At 33.3% G+C, this 19,350-nt stretch overlaps 1 protein-coding gene and 1 pseudogene across 9 annotated transcripts in view; one reads left to right on the forward strand and one right to left on the reverse strand.

The window, feature by feature from the left end:
- WDPCP (WD repeat containing planar cell polarity effector) overlaps positions 1 to 19,350 on the forward strand; it is a 331,453-nt gene that overhangs the window by 203,317 nt on the left and 108,786 nt on the right. Inside the window, exon 15 of one of the 9 annotated variants that reach the window (XM_039887014.1) lies at positions 11,544 to 11,625. The exons of the other annotated variants lie outside the window; for them this stretch is intronic. Within the exon in view, the coding sequence (XP_039742948.1) occupies positions 11,544 to 11,587 (44 nt within the window). The 3' untranslated portion in view covers positions 11,588 to 11,625. Of the gene's footprint in view, positions 1 to 11,543; positions 11,626 to 19,350 lie in introns of those variants that run through there. 9 annotated transcript variants of the gene reach the window in all.
- On the reverse strand, positions 4,179 to 4,297 carry LOC120622321 (uncharacterized; annotated as a pseudogene).

The following is a 19,350-nucleotide window of genomic DNA, read 5'->3' on the forward strand; positions in this document are numbered from 1 at the left end:
TTATAGTACAACTCATGCAATAGAATACTATGCTGAAGTTCAAAAGGATATGAAAGAATGTCATGTATTGATATTTGTGTAGAAAACTATATACTCACACATATCCTGAAAATCTGGAAGGATATACACCTTACTTTTATCAGTGGTTATATCTGAAGAGTGGGAATTTCTGAGGAAATTTCTATTTTCTACTTTTTATACTTCTTAATTGGGTGAACTCACATAATAGGCAAACATCATATGGGTACTAAGGTTTTTACTGACATATAATTGATATTATATTAGTTTCAGGTATACAACATAATTGATATCTATATATATATGTGTGTATATATAGTGAAATGATCACCACAATAAGTCTACTTAATGTCTATCACCACACATAATTACTATTTTTTTACTTGAGAACTCCTACAATTTACTCTCTTAGTGACTTTCAAATATATAATACAGTATTATTAAATATGGTCACAGTACTGTACATCAAATCTCCAGAACTTATCTCATTTTATAACTGAAAGTTTGTACCCCTGACCTCATTCACCCATTTCACCCACTCCACACCTCTGGCAACCACCAATCTGTTCTATAAGTTTTGTTTTTTTTTTTTTAAAGATTCTACATATAAGTGAGATCATATAGCATTTGTCTTTCTCTGACCTACCTCATCTAATATAATGCCCTCAAGGTCTATCCATGTTGTCACAAATAGCATGATTTCCTTCATTTTCATGGCTGAATAATATTCCATTATATATATTTCATATTTTCTTTATCCATTCATCCACTGATGGACACTTAGGTTGTTTCAATGTCTTGGCTATTGTAAATAATACTGCAGTGAACAAGGGGGTACATATATCTTTTTGAGTTAAGTGTCTTTGCTTCCCTCAGATAAATGCGAAGAAGTGGATTTGCGGAATCATATGATAGTTTCTATTTTAAATTTTTTGAGGAACCTCCATACTGTTTCTCATTGTGGCTGTACCAATTCACATTCCCACCAACAGGGTACAAGGGTTCCCTTTTATCCACATCCTCACCAACTAGTTATTTATATTTTTGATAATAGCCATTCTAACATTTGCGAGTAATATCTTGTGGTTTTGATTTGCATTCCCCTGATGATTAGTGATATTGAGCACCTTTTCATGTACTTATTGTCCATCTGTATGTCGTCTTCTTTGGGAAAATGTCTATTCAGGTTCTGTGCCCACTTTTAATTGGGTTGTCTGGTGTTTGGATGTTGAGTTGTGTGAGTTCTTTATATATATATATAATATATATATATATTTTATATATATATATGTTTTATATATATTTATATGTGTATATATATATGATATGAATCCTGTATCAGGTATATGAATTGCTAATATTTTCTCCCAATCTGCAGGTTTCCTTTTCATTTTGTTGATGGTTTCCTTTGTTATGCAGAAGCTTTTCAATTTGAATTAGTTCCACATATTAATTTTGCTTTCATTGCCTTTACTTTTGGCGTCAGTTCAAAAAAATCGCTAAGATCAATGTCAAAGAGTTTACCACCTATGTTTTCTTCTAGGAGTTTTAGGGTTTCAGATCTTATATTCAAGTCTTTAATCAATTCTGAGTTAATTTTTGTGTATAATGTAAAATGGTGTTTCAGTTTCATTCTTTTGCATGTGACTATCCAGTTGTCCCCAAACCAATGATTATCCTATGACTATCCTTCCCCCACTGGATATTCTTGGCTCCTTTGTTACAAAAATTTTTAAATATATTTTTAATTATAGGTGTCGTACAGTATTACATTAGTTTCAAGTATATAACATAGTGATTCAACATTTATATATCTTACAAGGTGATCACCACAATGTCTAGTAATCATCTGTTACCATACATAATTATTATATTATTGACTATGTTCCCTATGCTGTACATTACATATCTATGAGTTACTGTATGAGTGGAAGTCTGTACCTCTTAATCCACTTCCCCTTTCCCACCCATCTCCCTCTGGCAACCATCAGTTTGTTCTCTTTATGAGTTTGTTTTGTTTTTTAGTTTCCCCATATAAATGAAATAATACAGTATTTATTTTTCTCTAACTTATTTCACATAATACTCTCAGGGTCTATCTATGTTGTCACAAATGCTAAGATTTTATTCTTTTATATAGCCTTACATCTTTATCCATTTACCTATCGATGGACACCTACGTTGCTTCCATATCTTGAGAAGCAACGTAGTAGAGAGAACAAAGTGATACATATATCTTTTTGAATTTGTTTTAATTTTCTTTACATAAATACCCAGATGCAAAATTGCTGGGTCATACAGCAGTTCTAATTTTAATTTATTGAGGAATACCCATACTGTTTTTCATACTGGCTGCACCAGTTTAGAGTTCCACCAACAGTGCAGGAGAGTTCTCTTTTCTCCACATCCTTGCCAACACTTATTTGTTGTCTTTATAATAGCAGGTGTGATGTGGTATCTTAAGGTTTTGATTTGTATCTTTGTTGATAAGTGATGTTGAGTACCTTTTCATGTACTGATTGACCATCTGTATGTCTTCTATGGGAAAATATTCAGGTCCTTTGCCCATTTTAATCATTTTATGTTGAGTTGTATGAGTTCCTTATGCATATTGGATATTAAATTTGCAAATATATGAACCGATTCAGTAGGCTGCATTTTCATCTTAATGATTTTCTTTGCTGAACAAAAGCTTTTTAGTGTGATGGAGACTCATTTGTTTATTTTTGCTTCTGTTACCTTTGACCAAGGAGACACATCCCAAAAAACACTGTGAAGTCTGATGTCAGAGAGTTTACTGCCTATGTTTTCTTCTAGGAGTTTTATGGTTTCAGGTCTGACATTTAAGTCTTTAATCCATTTTGAGTTTATTTTTGTGTATGTTGTAAGAAAGTGGTTGAGGGTTTTTTTGTTTTTGTTTTTTTGGTTTTTTGGGGTTTTTTTTTTTTCATGTATCCAGATTTCCCAACATCATTTATTGAAGAGACTGTCTTTACCCCATTTCATATTCTTGCCTCCTTTGTCATAGATTAATTGGCAATATAAGCATAGGTTTCTCTGTAGGCTCTTTATTCTGTTCCATGTTCTATGTGTCTCTACTTGTGCCAGTACCATACTGTTTTGATTACTATACCTTAGTGGTATAATTTGAGACCAGTCTTCAGTCTTCTTTCTCTGAATTGTTTTGGCTATGAGTTCTTCGTGTATTTGGGATATTAGCCCCTTGTCAGAGGTATTATTTGTGAATACCTTCTCCCATTCGATTGGTTTCCTTTTTGTTTTGTTGATGGTTTCTTTCTGTGCAGAAGCCTTTTAGTTTGATGTAGACCCATTCATTTATTTTTGCTTTTCCTTGCCTTTGCAGTCAAGTTCACAAAAAGCCCTGTAAGACCAAGGTCCATAAGATTACTGCCTATGTTATTTTTCCATGTATTTTATTATTTCAGGTTTTATATTCAAGTCTTTAATCCATTGAGTTAATTTTTGTATATTGTGTCAGATAGCAGTTTAGTTTCAGTCTTTCGCATGTAGCTTTCCAGTTTTTGCAAACACCATTTATTGAAGAGACTTTCCTTTCTCCATTGTACATTCCTAGCACATCTGTCAAAAATTAGTTGCCCTATATGTGTGGGTTTCTTTCTGGGCTCTCAATTCTGTATTTGTTTTTCTGCCATTACCATACTGTTTTGATTACTGTAGCTTTGTAGGATAGTTTGAAGTCAGGGAGTGTGATACTTCAGGCTTTGTTCTTTTTTTCAGGATTGCTTTGGCTATTTGGGGTCTTTTGTGGTTCCATATAAATTTCAGGGGATTTTGTTTTATTTCTGTGAAAAATAACATGGGGATTTTGATAAGGATTGCATTAAATCTGTATATTGCTTTAGGTAGTATGGCCATGTTAACAATGCTAATTTTTCCAGTCCATGAACACATAATATGTTTCCATTTATTTGTGTCTTGTTGAGTTTCCTTCAACAATATCTTATAGTTTTTATTGTACAGGTCCTTCACCTCCTTTATTAGTAGGTATGTAATTCTTTCTGAGAAAACTGTAAATAGGATTTTTTTTTTTTTCAGGCTAGGCAACCCTTGGTTGACCTCACAGATTGCAAGGACCTTGTCAGCTTACAATTCCTTATTTTTTTATTTTTATTTTTTTATGCCTACAGCACCTGGTCTTGCTAGGTGGTCTCCCACCCAAGTACTAACCAGGACCGACCCTGCTTAGCTTCTGAGATCAGACGGGATCGGGCTTGTTCAGGGTAGCATGGCCGTAGACGGATTGTTTTCTTAATTTCTCTTTGATTGTTCATATTAGTGTATGAAATGCAACCAGTTTATGAATATTAGTTTGTATCGTACAATTTCACCGAATTCCTTTAATAGTTTTAATAGTTTTTTTTTGGTGTCTCAGGTTTTTTTATATATAGTGTCATGTTATCTGCAAACGGTGACAATTTTAATTCTTTCCAATTTAGATATCTTTTATTTCTTTTTGTCTGAGTGCTGTGGCTAGGACTTCCATTGCTATCTTGAATAAGAGTGGTGAGAGTAGGCATCCTTGTCTTGTTCCTGATCTTAGAGAAAAACTTTAAGCTTTTCACTGTCGAGTATGATGCTAGCTGTGTGTTTGTCATATATGATCTTTATTATTTTGAGGTATGTTCCATCTGTACCCACTTTATTGAGAGTTTTTGTCATAAATGGATGTCGAATTTCGTAAAATTCTTTTTCTGCATCTATTTAGATGACAATATGATTTTTATCCTTCATCTGTTTATCCTTTCACATTGATTGATTTACAGATATTGAACCATCCCTGTATCCCTGGAATAAATCCCACTTGATCATGGTGTATGATTCTTTTGGGTGGGGAGAAAGGGATTGTATATCCTTCCAAGATTATTAAAAGATCTGGACAGAATTATAATTGGCGTCATGTTATTTATGTGCAAATGTTTATGTCGGTGAGTGTTCTTAGGTGATCTTTTTAATGTACTGCTGAATTTGGTTTACTTTTTTGTTAAGAATTTTTGCATCTCTGTTCATCAGGGACATTTGCTTTGCAATTTTCTTTTTTTGTAATATCTTTGATTTTGGTATTGGGGTAATGATGGCCTTGTAGAATGAGTTTGGAAGCCTTCCCTCCTCTTCACTTTTTTGGAATAGTTTGAGAAGGATAGGTATTAATTCTTCGAATGTTTGGCGGAAATCACTTGTGAAGTCTTCTGGTCCTGGATTTTTGTTCTTTGATAGTTTTTTGATTACTGATACAATTTCATTAGTAGTTATTGGTCTGTTCAGATTTTCTGTTTCTTTCTGATTCAACATTGGAAGATTGTATATTTCTAGGAATTTATCCACTTATTCGAGGTTGTCCAATTTGTTGGCATACAGTTGTTCATAGTATTCTTATAATCCTTTGCATTTCTGTGGTGTCACTTTCAATTCTGATTTTATTTGGGCCCTCTTTTTCTTGATGAGTCTGGCTAAAGGTTTATCTATTTTGTTTACCTTTTCAATGAACCAACTCTTTTGTTGATCTTTTCTCTTGTTTTTGTAGTCTCTATTTCATTCATTTGTACTCTGACCTTTGTTATTTCCTTCTACTAACTTTGGACTTTTGTTCTTCCTATTGTAATTCCTTTATGTGTAAAGTGAGAATGATTTTTCTTTTCTTGAGGTAGGCATATAGCGCTAGGAATTTCCTTCTTAGAACTACTTTTGCTGTGTCTTAAAGATTTTGGATTGCTGTATTTTCCATTTTCATTTGTCTCAAGATAATTTCTGATATCCTCCTTGATTTATTAACCTGATGGCTTAGTAGCATATAGCTTAGCCTCCACATGTTTGTGTTTTTTCTGGATTTATTCTTAAAATTGGTTTCTAGTTTCATAGCATTGTGGTTTCAGAAAATGCTTGATGTGATTTCAATCTTAAGTTACTGAGACTTTTGTGACCTAATGTGTTCCAGAAAGGAAATGTTGAAAAGTTGAATATGTATTCTGTTTTGGGGTGGAATGTTCTGGTAATATCTATTAAGTCCATCTGGCCTAATGTGTCATTTAAGGCCACCGTTTTCTTATTTTCTCTCTGGGTGGTCTATCCATTGATGTAAGTGGGTGTTAATATCTCTTACTATTATTGTTTTACTGTTGATCTCCACCTTTATATCTGTTCATGTTTGCTCTGTGTATTTAGGTAGTCCTACATTGGGTGCGTGGATGTTTACAAGTGTTATATCCTCTTGTTGGATTGATTCCCTTATCATTATGTAATGCCTTTCTTTGTCTCTTGTTACAGTCTTTGTTTTAAAGTTTATTTTGTGTGATATAAGTATTGCTACCTCAGCTTTCTTTTCATTTCTGTTTATATGAAATATTTTTTACCATCTCTTCACTTTCAGTCTATGTGTTTTGATCTGAAGTAGGTCTCTTGTAGATAGCTTGTGCATGCGTCTTGTTTTTATCCATTCTGCCACCCTGTGACTTTTGATTGGACCAGTTATCCATTCACATTTAAAGTAATTATGAATAGGTATGTATTTATTGCTATTTTATTGTCTTCTAGTTGTTTATGTAATTCTCTGTTCCTTTTCTTTCTTTCTTATACATTCATGACTTTAATGACTTTTAGTTTTCATTTTTGTATCTATTGTATGTTTTGGGTTTGTGGTTACCATAAGATTAATATATAACAAGCTATGTTTACCGCAGTTTATTTTAAGTTGATGATCACTTAAGTTAGAACACTAGAAGCACTATATTTCTTACTCAACAATCCCACTACTTTTACGTTTTTGACATCATTTTTTACATCTTTTGTGTGTCTGTATCCTTTAATTTATTATTGTGCTTACACATGCTTTTTACTGCCTTTATCTTTCAACCATCCTACTAGCTTTATAATTGAATGATATATATTTACTAAATGTCTTTATCACTGAGATTTTTTCTTATTTTTAGTTTTGGCTGTTTCTGCTTAAAGAATTCTGTTTAACATTTCTTGTATTGCTGGTTTAGTGGTGATAAACTTTGGTTTTTACTTGTCTAGGAAACTGTCTCCTTCAATTCTAAATGCTAAAATTGTTGGGTAGAGTATTCTTGACTGTAGGTTTTTCCTGTCATCACTTGAATATATCATGCCATTCCCTCCTGGCCTGCTGAGTTTCTTGCGGGGAGGGTAACCTTTGTATACAACTAGCTGCTTTTCTCTTGCTGATTTTAAGTGTGTCTCTTTAACTTTTTCCGACTTAATTATTGTGCCTTGGTGTGGGCCTGCTTAGATTTATCATGATAGGGACTCTCTGTGTTTTCTGGATTTGGAAGTCTGTTCCCTTCACTAAGTTAGGGAAGTTTTCAGCCCCTTTCTCATCTCTTTATGGAACCCCTATGTCTTGAGTGTTGGTATGCTCAGTGTTGTTCCAGAGGTCCCATAAACTGTCCTCTTTTAAAAAAATATTTTTCTTTGGTATTTTGATTGAGTGATTTCTCCTGCTTATTTTCCGGCTCGCTCACTGATTCTTCTACATCATTTAATGTGCTGTTGATTCCCTTTAGTATATTTTTCAGTTCTATTTGTTGTTTTTAATCTCTTTTTTCAAGTTCTCACAAAGTTCTTCTATTCTCCTGAGTTCATTGAACATCTTTATAACTATTGTTTTCAACTATTTATTAACTGCTTGTCTCCATCTCTTTCAGTTCATTTTCTGGGTTTTTTTTCCTGTTCTTTCATTTGGAAAATATTTCTCTGTGTCCTCATTTAGGCTTTTTGTTGATTTGCCTAATACAAAGAACAAACAGGCAGCCAAAATAAGGAGGCAGTGTATCCCAAATGAAATAACAAGAGAAAACTCCAGAAAAAAGAACTAAACAATATGGAAGCAAGCAGTCTGTCAGATAGAGTTCAAAACACTAGTTAAAAAGATGCTTAAGGAACTTAGAACTTTAACAAAGAAAGAGTAAGAATAAAAAAGAACCAGTCAGAAATGAAAAATACACTAGAAGGAATCAACAGCAGATTAGGTGAAGCAGAGCATCAAATCAGCAATTTAGAAGACACGGTAGCAGAAAGCACAATCAGAACAGCAAAAATAAAGAATTTTTAAAATGAGGGCCCTCTGGAACAACATCAGGTATACCAACATTCTCATCATAGGGGTTACCAGAAGGAAAAGAGAACAAGAGATTGAAAACCTATCTGAAATAGTAATAACTGAAAACTTTCTGAACCTGGAGAAGGAAATAGACATACAAGCCCCTCAAGGGCAGAGAGTCCCAAACAAGAGGAACCCAAAGAGGCCCACACCAAGACATCATAATTAAAATGCCAAAGGTTAAAGGCAGACAGAATCTTGAGAACAACTTAAGACAGTTACCTACACGGCAATTCACATGAGAATGTCAGATTTCTCAACAGGAACTTTGCAGGCCAGAAGGGATTGCCATGAAATATTCAGAGTGATGAAAAACAAGGACCTACAACTAAGACTACTGTACTCAACAAGGCAATCAATTAAAATTGAAGGTGAGATAAAGAGCTTCTCTGAGAGCAAAAAGTTAAAGCAATTCATCACCACCGAGCAAGTATTACAAGAAATGTTAAGGGGATTTCTTTAAGGAGAAAAAGGTGGGGGAAGGCATAAATATGAATAATGAAATGGCCATAACTGTCTCTATAATCACTTTAAATATAAATGGATTAAATGCTCCAGTCAAAAAACATAGGGTAGCTGAATGGATAAGAAAACTATACCCATACATATGCTACCTACAACTCACTTCTGATCAAAAGACACAAAGTTAAGGGATGGAAAAAGATATTTCGTGCAAATGGAAATGAAAAAAAGCTGGACTAGCAATACTATATCAGACAGACTTTAAAACATAATAAGAGACGAAGATATTTCATAATGATAAAGGAATAAATCCATCAAGAGGATTTTTAAGCACCCAATATAGGAGCACCCAAATATGTAAAGCAAATATTGATGGACATAAAGGGAGAAATCAATAGTAATAATCATAGAGACTTTAACACCCCATAACAAAGATGGATAGAGCTTCCAGACAGAAAATCAACAGGGAAACAGTGGCCTGAAATGACACATTAGATGGATCTAACTGATATTTTTAGAGCATTTTCACCTCAAAGCAGTAGAATATACATTCTTTCAAGTGCTCATGGAATAGTTTGCAGGATAAACCTCATGTTAGGCTACGAAACAAATAATAAATTTAAGAAGACTAGAATCATATCAAGCATCTTCTCTGGCTACAATGTTGTGTATAAAACTAGAAATCGATCACACACAAAAATAAACCTAAAAACAAGCATCTGGAGGCTAAATAACATGCTACTAAACAATGGGTTAACAAAGAGATCAAGGAAGAAATCATATCAAAAGATTCCTTGAGATAAATGAAAATTAAAACATTATGACCCATATTCTATGGGACACAGCAAAAGCAGTCCTTTGAGGGAAATTCACAGGCCTACCTCAAGAAACAAGAAAAATCTCAAACAATCTAACCTTATGCCTAAAAGGAACTATAAAGAAACAGCAAACAGAGCCCAAAATGAGTAGAAGAAATAAAGATCAGAAAAGAAAAGAATAGCGTAAAAAAAAAAAAAAAAGATGCAAAAGATCAATGAAACCAAAAGTTGGTTTTCTGAAACATAAACCCTTAAACAGACTTGAGAAAAAGAGGACCAAAATACAATCAGAAATGAAAGAGAAATGACAACTGATACCAGAGAAACACAAAGGACTATAAGAAAATATTATGAACAATTTTGTCTCAACAAATTGGACAATCTGGAAATAATTGATAAGTTCCTAAAACATACAATCTATCTTCCAAGGCTGAATCAGGAAGAAAGAGAAAATCTGAATAGACTGATTATGACTAATTGAATTAGTAATCAAAAAATTCCCAACAAGCAAAAGTCCAAGAATGGATGGCTTCGCAAGTGAATTTTACTAAATCAAATGAATTAAAACCTATCATTCTCAAACTATTCTAAAAAATTCAAGAGGAGAGGAGGCTCCCAAGCTCATTTTACAAGGCCAACATTAACCTGATTCAAAAACCAAAGATATCACAGTAAAAAAAATTTCAGGCCAATATCCCTGATTTATATAGGTACAAAAATCCTCAAAATATATTAGGAAACTGATTTCAAGAATACATTAAAATGATTGTACACCATGATCAAGTTGGATTTATTCCTGGGATGCAAGTTTGGTTTATTAGTCACAAATCAATTAATATGACATACCACATAAAATGAAGGATTAAAATCATATGATCCTATCCATAGATGCAGTAAAGCATTTGAAAAACTCCAGCATCCATTTATGATTTTAAAAAGTTATCAGCAAAGTGAGAATAGAGGAAACATACCTCAATATAATAAAGGCCATATTTATTAATATCAGGTAGCATGATACTGCCCAAAGCTAACATCATACTCAATGGGGAGAGGATGCGTTTTCCTTAATATCAGGAACAAGACAAGGATATTCAACTTTTATCACATATTCAACATAGAACTGGAAGTCCTAGCCACAGTAACTCAGACAAGAAAAAGAAAGAAAAGGCGTCCAAATTAGAAAGGAACAAGTAAAACTTATTACTTGCAGATGACATGATACTAAAAATAGAGAACCCTAAAGATTCCACCAAAAAAAAACTATTAGAACTGATAGAAAATGAACATTCAGAACTCGGTTGTATTTTTAAAAAAACTATTAGAACTGATAGAAAATGAACATTCAGAACTGTCCTATTTTTATATACCAACATGAAAGAGAAATTTTTAAAAAATCTTTTTCAATTGCATAAAAAAAAAAACTAACAAATTGAGCCAAGGAGGTAAAAGACCCGTATTAGAAAATTATAAGACATAGAAGAAAGAAATTTGAAGAAGATACCAATAGATGGAAGCACATACCATACTTATGGATGGAAAGAATTAACATCACTAAAACGTCTATACTACTCAAAGCAATCTATAGATTCTCTGCAGTCCTTATCAAAATACCAGTGACATCTTTCATGAAACTAGAATTCATATGGAACCACAAAAGAGCCTGAATAGACCATGGCAATCTTGTGAAAGAGGAACAAAGTGGGAGGTATTACGCTACTTGATGTCAAACTATACTACAAGGCTATAGTAATCAAAACAGCATGGTACTGGCATAAAAATAGACACATAGATCAATGAAATGGAATAGAGAGCCCAGACATAAACCCATGCCTATATGGTAATTTATGACAAAGAAAGCAAGGACATACAATGGGGTAAAACAGTCTCTTCAATATATGGTGTTGGGAAAACTGTAAAGATACATGCAAAAGAATGAAACTGAATCACCTTTTTACACTATCTACAAGAATAAATAAAACAGATTAAAGACTTAAATGTAAGACCCAAAACCATAAAACTCCTAGAAGAAAATAGGCAGTAATCTCGCTGACATTTCTCTTAGTAATATTTTTTCTGATATGTCACCTTAGGCAAGGGAAACAAAAGAAAAAATAAAGGGACTACGTCGAACTAAAAAGTTTGCACAGCAAAGGAAATCATCAACAAAATGAAAAGACAACCTACTGAATGGGAAAAGATAATCTTATAAAAAGTTAATATCCAAAATTATAGAACTCTTACAACTCAGCAACAAAAAACTCAATTAAAAAATGGGCAGAGGACCTGAATAGACATTTCTCCAGAGTACAGATGGCCAAAAGACATATGAAAAGATGCTCAATGTCACTAATCATCAGAGAAATGCAAATTAAAACCACAATGAGACATCACCTCACACCTGTCAAAATGACTATCATCAATCAATCAACAAACAAGTGTTGGCGAGGATTTAGAGAAAAAGGAACCCTCATGCACTGCTGGCAGGATTGTAAATTGGTGCAGCCACTGTGGAAAACAGTTTGGAGGTTCCTCTAAAAATTAAAAATAGAATTACTGTGTGACTCAGCAGTTCTATTTCTGGATATTTATCCAAAGAAATCCAAACAGTAATTTGAAAAGATACATGCACCCCTATGTTTACTGCCAAGATATGGAAGCAATCTAAGTGCCCATCAATAGACAATTGGATAAAAAAGAGGTGGCACATATGTACAATAGAATATTAACCAGCCATAAAAAAGAATGAAGTCTTACCATTTGCAACAATGTGGATGGACCTAGAGGTAATTATGCTAAGTGAAATAAGTCAGAGAAAAACAAATTCCATATGATTTAACTAATATGTGGACTCTAAAGCTCAAAAAAGCAAAACAAAAACAGACCTAGATACAGAGAACAAACTGATAGTTGTCTGATAGGAAGGGGGTTGGGAAGCTGGGTGAGAAAAGAGAAGGGGTTAAATATCAATTGGTAGCTATAAAATAGTTACAGGGATGTGCTATAAAGAACAGCACAGGGAATACAGTCAATATTGTACTGTGTGTGGTGCCAGGTGGGTACTAGACTTATCAGAAGTCACTTTCTAAGTTATATAAATGTCTTACTACTATGCTGTATACCTGAAGCTAATATAAAATAATAGAGTGTCAACTGTAATTAAAAAATAAACATTAATGTAAAACATTAATGTGATTCCTGGCCTTATTTTAGGGGAATGGAAAATATTTAGTATTAGAACCAAACAACAAAACCCACAAAGATAATTCCTAGCTCTACCTCTACTTATTGTGGCTATCTTCATGGCTGTATATTAGGAAAATCTTCTAAATACATTATAGTTCCAAATACACTTAATGTATTATGCTCTTTCAGATACTATCCTATAAAAAGGCTGGCTATAGCTTTATAAATTATGACCTTTTAAAATATATTTTAAATTCTGACATAAAAGCTTATCTGTGCTTAATGGAGAACGTCAAAGAATGCAGTATTAAAAATATAGCATAAAGATAAAGATTACTCATTATATTATCACCCAGAGACAAAACATTAAGTCTATTTTTACTATGCACATAGTTAACAAACTTTGAATCATTTATTTATCTTCTTTGTTACCCAGTGTCATAAAAATCATTCGAAAACTTGACTTTCAATAAATTTTCCTCTTCCTAAATGTCTTGTTTTACTATAAAATCATGGTACCATTGTAAAAATGTATAAAAATTGTATCCAGTAGATAATACGTGAATGAAAATAAAGATTTCTTCTTATACTTAAAATATCTCATTATTAATATGAGTCTTCTAAAATTAAGCTAGAAAAGGTGTTTTTAATTCTCCAGTTTGAAATTACACTTAACTGTTTACCTACACTGTGCTTGAGAGACTATATATTACTTGTTTGACTTCGGAGATATATTCATTCCAAGCTACTTTTGGCTCCACTTCACCTGTATTCTCTTTATTGTGTCATGATGTCAGTTTTGATCTATACCTTCCTAACTCTAGGCATTTGTGCCTAAAGACATAATCCTAAACCTTTTGTAATTATAAGCACATCAAAGACAAACTGCTTTGCTTAGCTATAGAGATCTATACAAGATGGTATTACTTTTATAACTTAAAAGAGATTTATAGTTCTCAGTAAAATTCCTAAGAATGCATGGTTTATCCAACCTTTGTTCCTTTTTTTGTGGTGCTATAATGTCAACCACAGAATGAGACATTAAAAAATACCAATTCTTAATTAACTATAGATTTTCTCTAAATTAAGTATTTAGATATAAATTAGGCAATTAGGTATTTAAACAATGGTTTAAATATTTAACATACTTTTAAATTCTGAAATACTAGACCACTATATTATGAAAGTGTCATCTTCTCAGAACTCATTGAGTCATAAATTCACAGTTGCTTAGCAAACAATATAAGAACAGTATTTTCCTTTGGAGAAAGGTGCAAACATTAAACTGCTTGGACTTTAAACTTACTTTTTATCCTTTCAGAAAAGGTTCAATGTCTGATACCTTCTCTGCTTTACTTATTAATTAGGCTAGTAAATTGTGCTGATCCAGGCCAAAATCACTGCCAATTAAATTTTCTGATATTAAATATGAAAAATTTTGCTTGAGGATTGATATATAATAAGAGTAACTAATAAAACCATGAAGTTAAGAATAAACAGAATATGTGTTTACTTAGCTAGTGTGTAATACAGCAGAAACATCTATCAATAATCCTAAAATGTAGTGGACAAATCAACTCATACAGTAATGTACTACAGACTTTAAGAACATTAAGGTGTCTTACTTCTGGTCAAGATGGCAGAGCAATGCTGAACTTGCCTCCTCTCATAACCACATCAAAATTATAACTAAATTACAGAATGGTTACATCACTGAGTACCAACTGAAGACTAGCTGAAAAGAAGTCCTATAACTCAGGATATAAAGAAGCAGCCATGAGACTTGTAGGAGGGGCAGAAATGTGGAATGAGCAGGTCCCATAGCCACGATGTGGCAATTAAGAATTAGGAGGGATCTCTCACATTGTGAGGTCCCAACCCCAGCACTAGTGGCAGTCAGCCTCGATTCACAGCATAACCTCTACTGAGCACATCCAACCCCCAGAAAGTAGCAACCAGTGGTAGATCATTTTACAGCTTCCATGAGGCTACCCTAAGCCAGTCACAAACGGTGGCTGACTTTGGCCTGCACCAGAGCCCCATTTAAGAGCCTCCAAAACTAACACACCTGATGGCCATCTTTAGACCACACCAGCACACCACTCAACAAGCTCCACAAACAATGTACCCAAAGGACAGACAGCTGGCACCAAAGCCCTGCAAAAGCAACTCCTACTATATGGGGTCAGACCCCACACATCTTATCCACTGTAGTCATGGCCAGCTTTCACAGTCAGCCTGAGGGTCAACCCTAACCACTGACATGCCAATAACAATCAAGGCTCAACTACAACAAAAGGGAACATGACAACCCACACAAGGGACACTCCTGGAGCACCAGATCAGGAGAAAAGGGAGAGTGCTCCACCAGGCCTTACAGGACACCTACTACATAGGACCACTCTGCCAAGACTGAGGGACATAGCAGATATACCTAATACATGGAAACAAACATGAGAAGTCAGTCAAAATGAGGAGACAAAGAAACATGTCCCAAATGAGAGAATAGAACAAACTCCAGAAAAAGGACTAAACGAAAATGGAGACAAGCAATCTATCAGATACAGAGTTTAAAACACAGGTTATAAGGATGCTCAATGAACTCAGGGGAAGAACAAATGAACTCAGAACTTCAACAAAGAAAAACCATAAAAAAAAGAACTAGTCAGAAATGAAGAACAAAATAACTGAAATGAAGAATACATAAGAGGGAATCAACAACAGAGTAGATGAAGCAGAGGATCAGATTAGCGATTTGGGATACAAGGTAGTGGAAAACACCCAATCAGAACACCAAAGAGTGAAAAAAAAATGAGGATAGTTTAAGAGGTTTCTGAGACATCAAGCATACGAACATTTGAATCATAGAATTACCAGAAGAAAGAGAAAGAGCAAGTGAAAACCTATTTGAAGAAATAATGACTGAGAACTTTCTTAATTCAAATAAAGAAATAGACATACAAGTCTGGGAAGTGCAGAGTCCCAAACAAGATGAACCTAAAGAGGCCCACACCAGGACACATCATAATTAATGCCAAAAGTTAAAGACAAAGAGAAAATCTTTAAAGTAGCAAGATAAAAGCAGTTTGTCTTACATGACTGTCAGCTGATTTGTCAACGGAAACTTTGCAGGCCAGAAGGGACTGACATGAAGTATTCAAAGTGATGAAAAGCAAAGACCGACAACCAAAATTACTCTACCCAGCAAGGCTATCATTTAGAATCAAAGGAAAGATAAAGAGTTTCCCAGACAAGAAGCTAAAGGTGTTCATCACCACTAAACTAGTATTACAAGAAATGTTAAAGGGACTTCTTTACATGGAAAAGATAAAAAATATAAATAAGAAAATATAGGAAAGAACGAAATTCTCACTGACAAAGGCAAACAGTAAAAGCAGTAGATCAACCAACTATAAAGCTAATACGAAGGTTAAAAAGCAAAAGTAGGAAGATCACGTGTAATCACAATAATAAATTAAGCAAAAATACATATAAAAGAAGTAAAAAATGACAAAAACAAATATGAAGGACATGAATAATAACTGTAGTGAGTTTTAGAATGTGTTTGATCTTAGCAACCATCAACTTAAAATAGACTGCTATAAACATAGCTTGGTGTATACGAATCTCATGGTAACCATAAACAAAATCTATAAGAGATATGCAAAAAAAGAAAGGAATCTAAATATGACACTACAGAAAGACATAATATACAAGAAAAGAGAATACGAAACAGAGAACTACAAAAACAATCAAAGTAATATATAAAATGGGAATAACTACATACCTATCTATAATTACTTTAAACATGAATGGACTAAATAATCCAATTAAAGATGAACATATACTGCCTACAAGAGACTCACTTCATATGAAAAGTCATACTCAGACTGAAAGTAACAAAATGGAAAAAGATATTTCATGCAAATGAAAATGACAAAACAGCTAGAGTAGCAATACTTATATCAAACAAAACAGACTTTAAAACAAGGGCTGTAATGAGAAATAAAAAAGGGCATTTCAAAATGATAAAGGGATCATTCCATCAAGAGGATATAACTCTCATAAACATCTATGTACCAAACAGAGAAGCACCTAAATATATAAAGCAAATACTGGCATAAAGGGAAAGATCAACAGTTATATAGTCATAATAGGGGCTCTAACACCCCATAAACATCAATGAATAGATCATTCACACAGAAAATCAACAAGGAGACAGTGGCCTTGAATGACACATTAGACCAGATGAACTTAATTGATATTTTTAGGACATTTTACACCAAAGCAGCAGAATATACATTCTTTTCAAGCACAGATGAAACGTTTTTCAGGACATATGACATGTTAGGCCACAAAACAAGGCTCAATAATTTTAAGAAGACTGAAATATATCAAGCATCTTCTCTGGCCACAATGGTATAAACTAGAAATCAATTACAAGAAGAAAACTGAAAAACAAACATGTGGTGTCTAAATAACATACTACTAGATAATGAATGGGTTAATAAGATTAGGGAAGAAATTAAAAAATACCTTTAGAGAGATAAAAATGAGAACATAATGACCCAAAATCTATAGGACACAGCTAAACCAGTACTTAGAGGGAAATTTACAGCAATATAGGCCTACCTCAGGAAACAAGAAAAATTTCAAATAAACCATCTAACCTTAGACCTAAAACAATTAGAAAAATAAGAACAGAGGCTAAAATGAGTAGAAGGAAGGAAATAATAAAGATCAGAGCAGAAGTAAATAAAATAAAGCCTTAAAATATCAATAGAAAAGATCATTCAAAGAGCTGGTTCTTTGAAAAGATAAGCAAGATTGATAAACCAGACTCATTAAGAAAAAAGAGAGGGCCCAAATAAAATGAGATATGAAAGGGGAGAAGTGACAACTGACACTACAGAAACACAAAAGATTATCAGGAAATACCATGAATATGCCAACAAGTTGGACAACCTGGGAGAAATGGATAAACTCCTAGAAACATACACTCTTCCAAGGCTGAATCAGGAAGAAAAAGAAAATCTGAACAGACTGATAACAAAATTGAATTGGCAATCAAAAAATTCACAACAAAAGACCTGGACCAGATGGCTTCACAGGTGAATTTTATCAAACACTCAAAGAATATCTATCCTTTTCAAACTATTCCAAAACACTGAAGAGGAAGGAAGGCTGCCAAACTCATGTCAGGATGTCAGCATTACCTTAATACCACAACCAGACAAAAACACTACAAAAATAGAAAATTATAGGCCAATATCCCTGGTGAACATAGATGCAAACACCCTCAATGAAATATTAGCAAACTGATTTCAGCAATACTTTTAAAAGATCGTATACTATGAACAAGTGTAATTTATTGGCCAGCAATCAAAGCTGGTTCGATATTCTCAAATCAATTAATATGATACACCACAAACAAAATGAAGGATAAAAATCATATAGATGCAGAAAAAGCATCTGACAAAATTGACAATAGATGCAGAAAAAGCATCTGACAAAATCAACAGCCATTTACAATAAAAACTCTCAGCAAAGTGAAGACAGCGAGACCATACCTCAACATAATAAAGGCCATATATAACAAACCCACAGCTAACATCATACTTAATGGTGATAATCAGAAAGATTTTTCTTAAAGATCAAGACAGAAACAAAGATGTCCACTTTCACCGCTTTTATTCATGATAGTATTGGAAGTCCTAGCCATAGAAATATGACAAGAAAAAGAAATAAAAAGAATCCAAACTGGAAAGGAAGAAATAAAAGTGTCATTATTTGAAGATGACATGATATTATACATGGAGAACCCTAATGAATCCACCAAATAACTATTAAAACTAATAAATTAATTTGACAAACAGAATAAAAAATTAATATTCAGAAATTGGTTGCATTTTTATACACAATGAACTATTGGAAAGAGAAATTAAGAAAACATTCCCATTTTCAATTGCATCGAAAAAATAACAGCAGTGCCAATAAATAAATTTAACCAAGTTGGTAAAAGACTTGGACTTGGAAAACTATAAGACTTTGAATAAAAAAACTGAAGATACAAATAAATGGAAGGTTATCCTCTGCTCATGGGTAGGAAGAATAAACATTGTTAAAATTAAGTCAATATTACCCAAAGCAATCTATAGGTTCAATGCAATCCCTATCAAAATACCAATGGTGTTTTTCATGGAACTAGAACAAATAATTATAAAATATATATGGAACCACAGAAGACCCCGAATACTCAAAGCAATCTTGAAAAAGAACAAAATTGGAGGTATCACACTCCCTGATATATACTACAAAACTATAGTCATCAAAACAGCATGGAGCTTGTGTAAAAACAGACACACAGATCAATGGAACAGAATAGAGAACCCAGAAGTAATCCCACATGTATATGATCAATTAATCTATGACAAAGGAAGCAGGAATATACAATGGGGTAAAGACAATCTCTTCAATAAATGGTATTGGGAAAATTGGACAGATACATGCAAAAGAATGAAACTGGATCACTTTCTTACACCACATAAAGAATGAACTCAAAATGGATTAAAGAATTAAAGTAAGACCCAAAATCATTAAACTCCTAGAATAGGCTGTAAATTATTTGATCTCGCTCTTAATAATGTTTTTTTGGATATGTCTCCTTGAGCAAAAGAAACAAAGGAAAAAATAAATGAATGGGACTACATAAAA

This window comes from Pteropus medius, unplaced genomic scaffold, assembly GCF_902729225.1.
Source record: "Pteropus medius unplaced genomic scaffold, Ma_sr-lr_union100, whole genome shotgun sequence".
Taxonomy (NCBI): Eukaryota; Metazoa; Chordata; class Mammalia; order Chiroptera; family Pteropodidae; genus Pteropus; species Pteropus medius.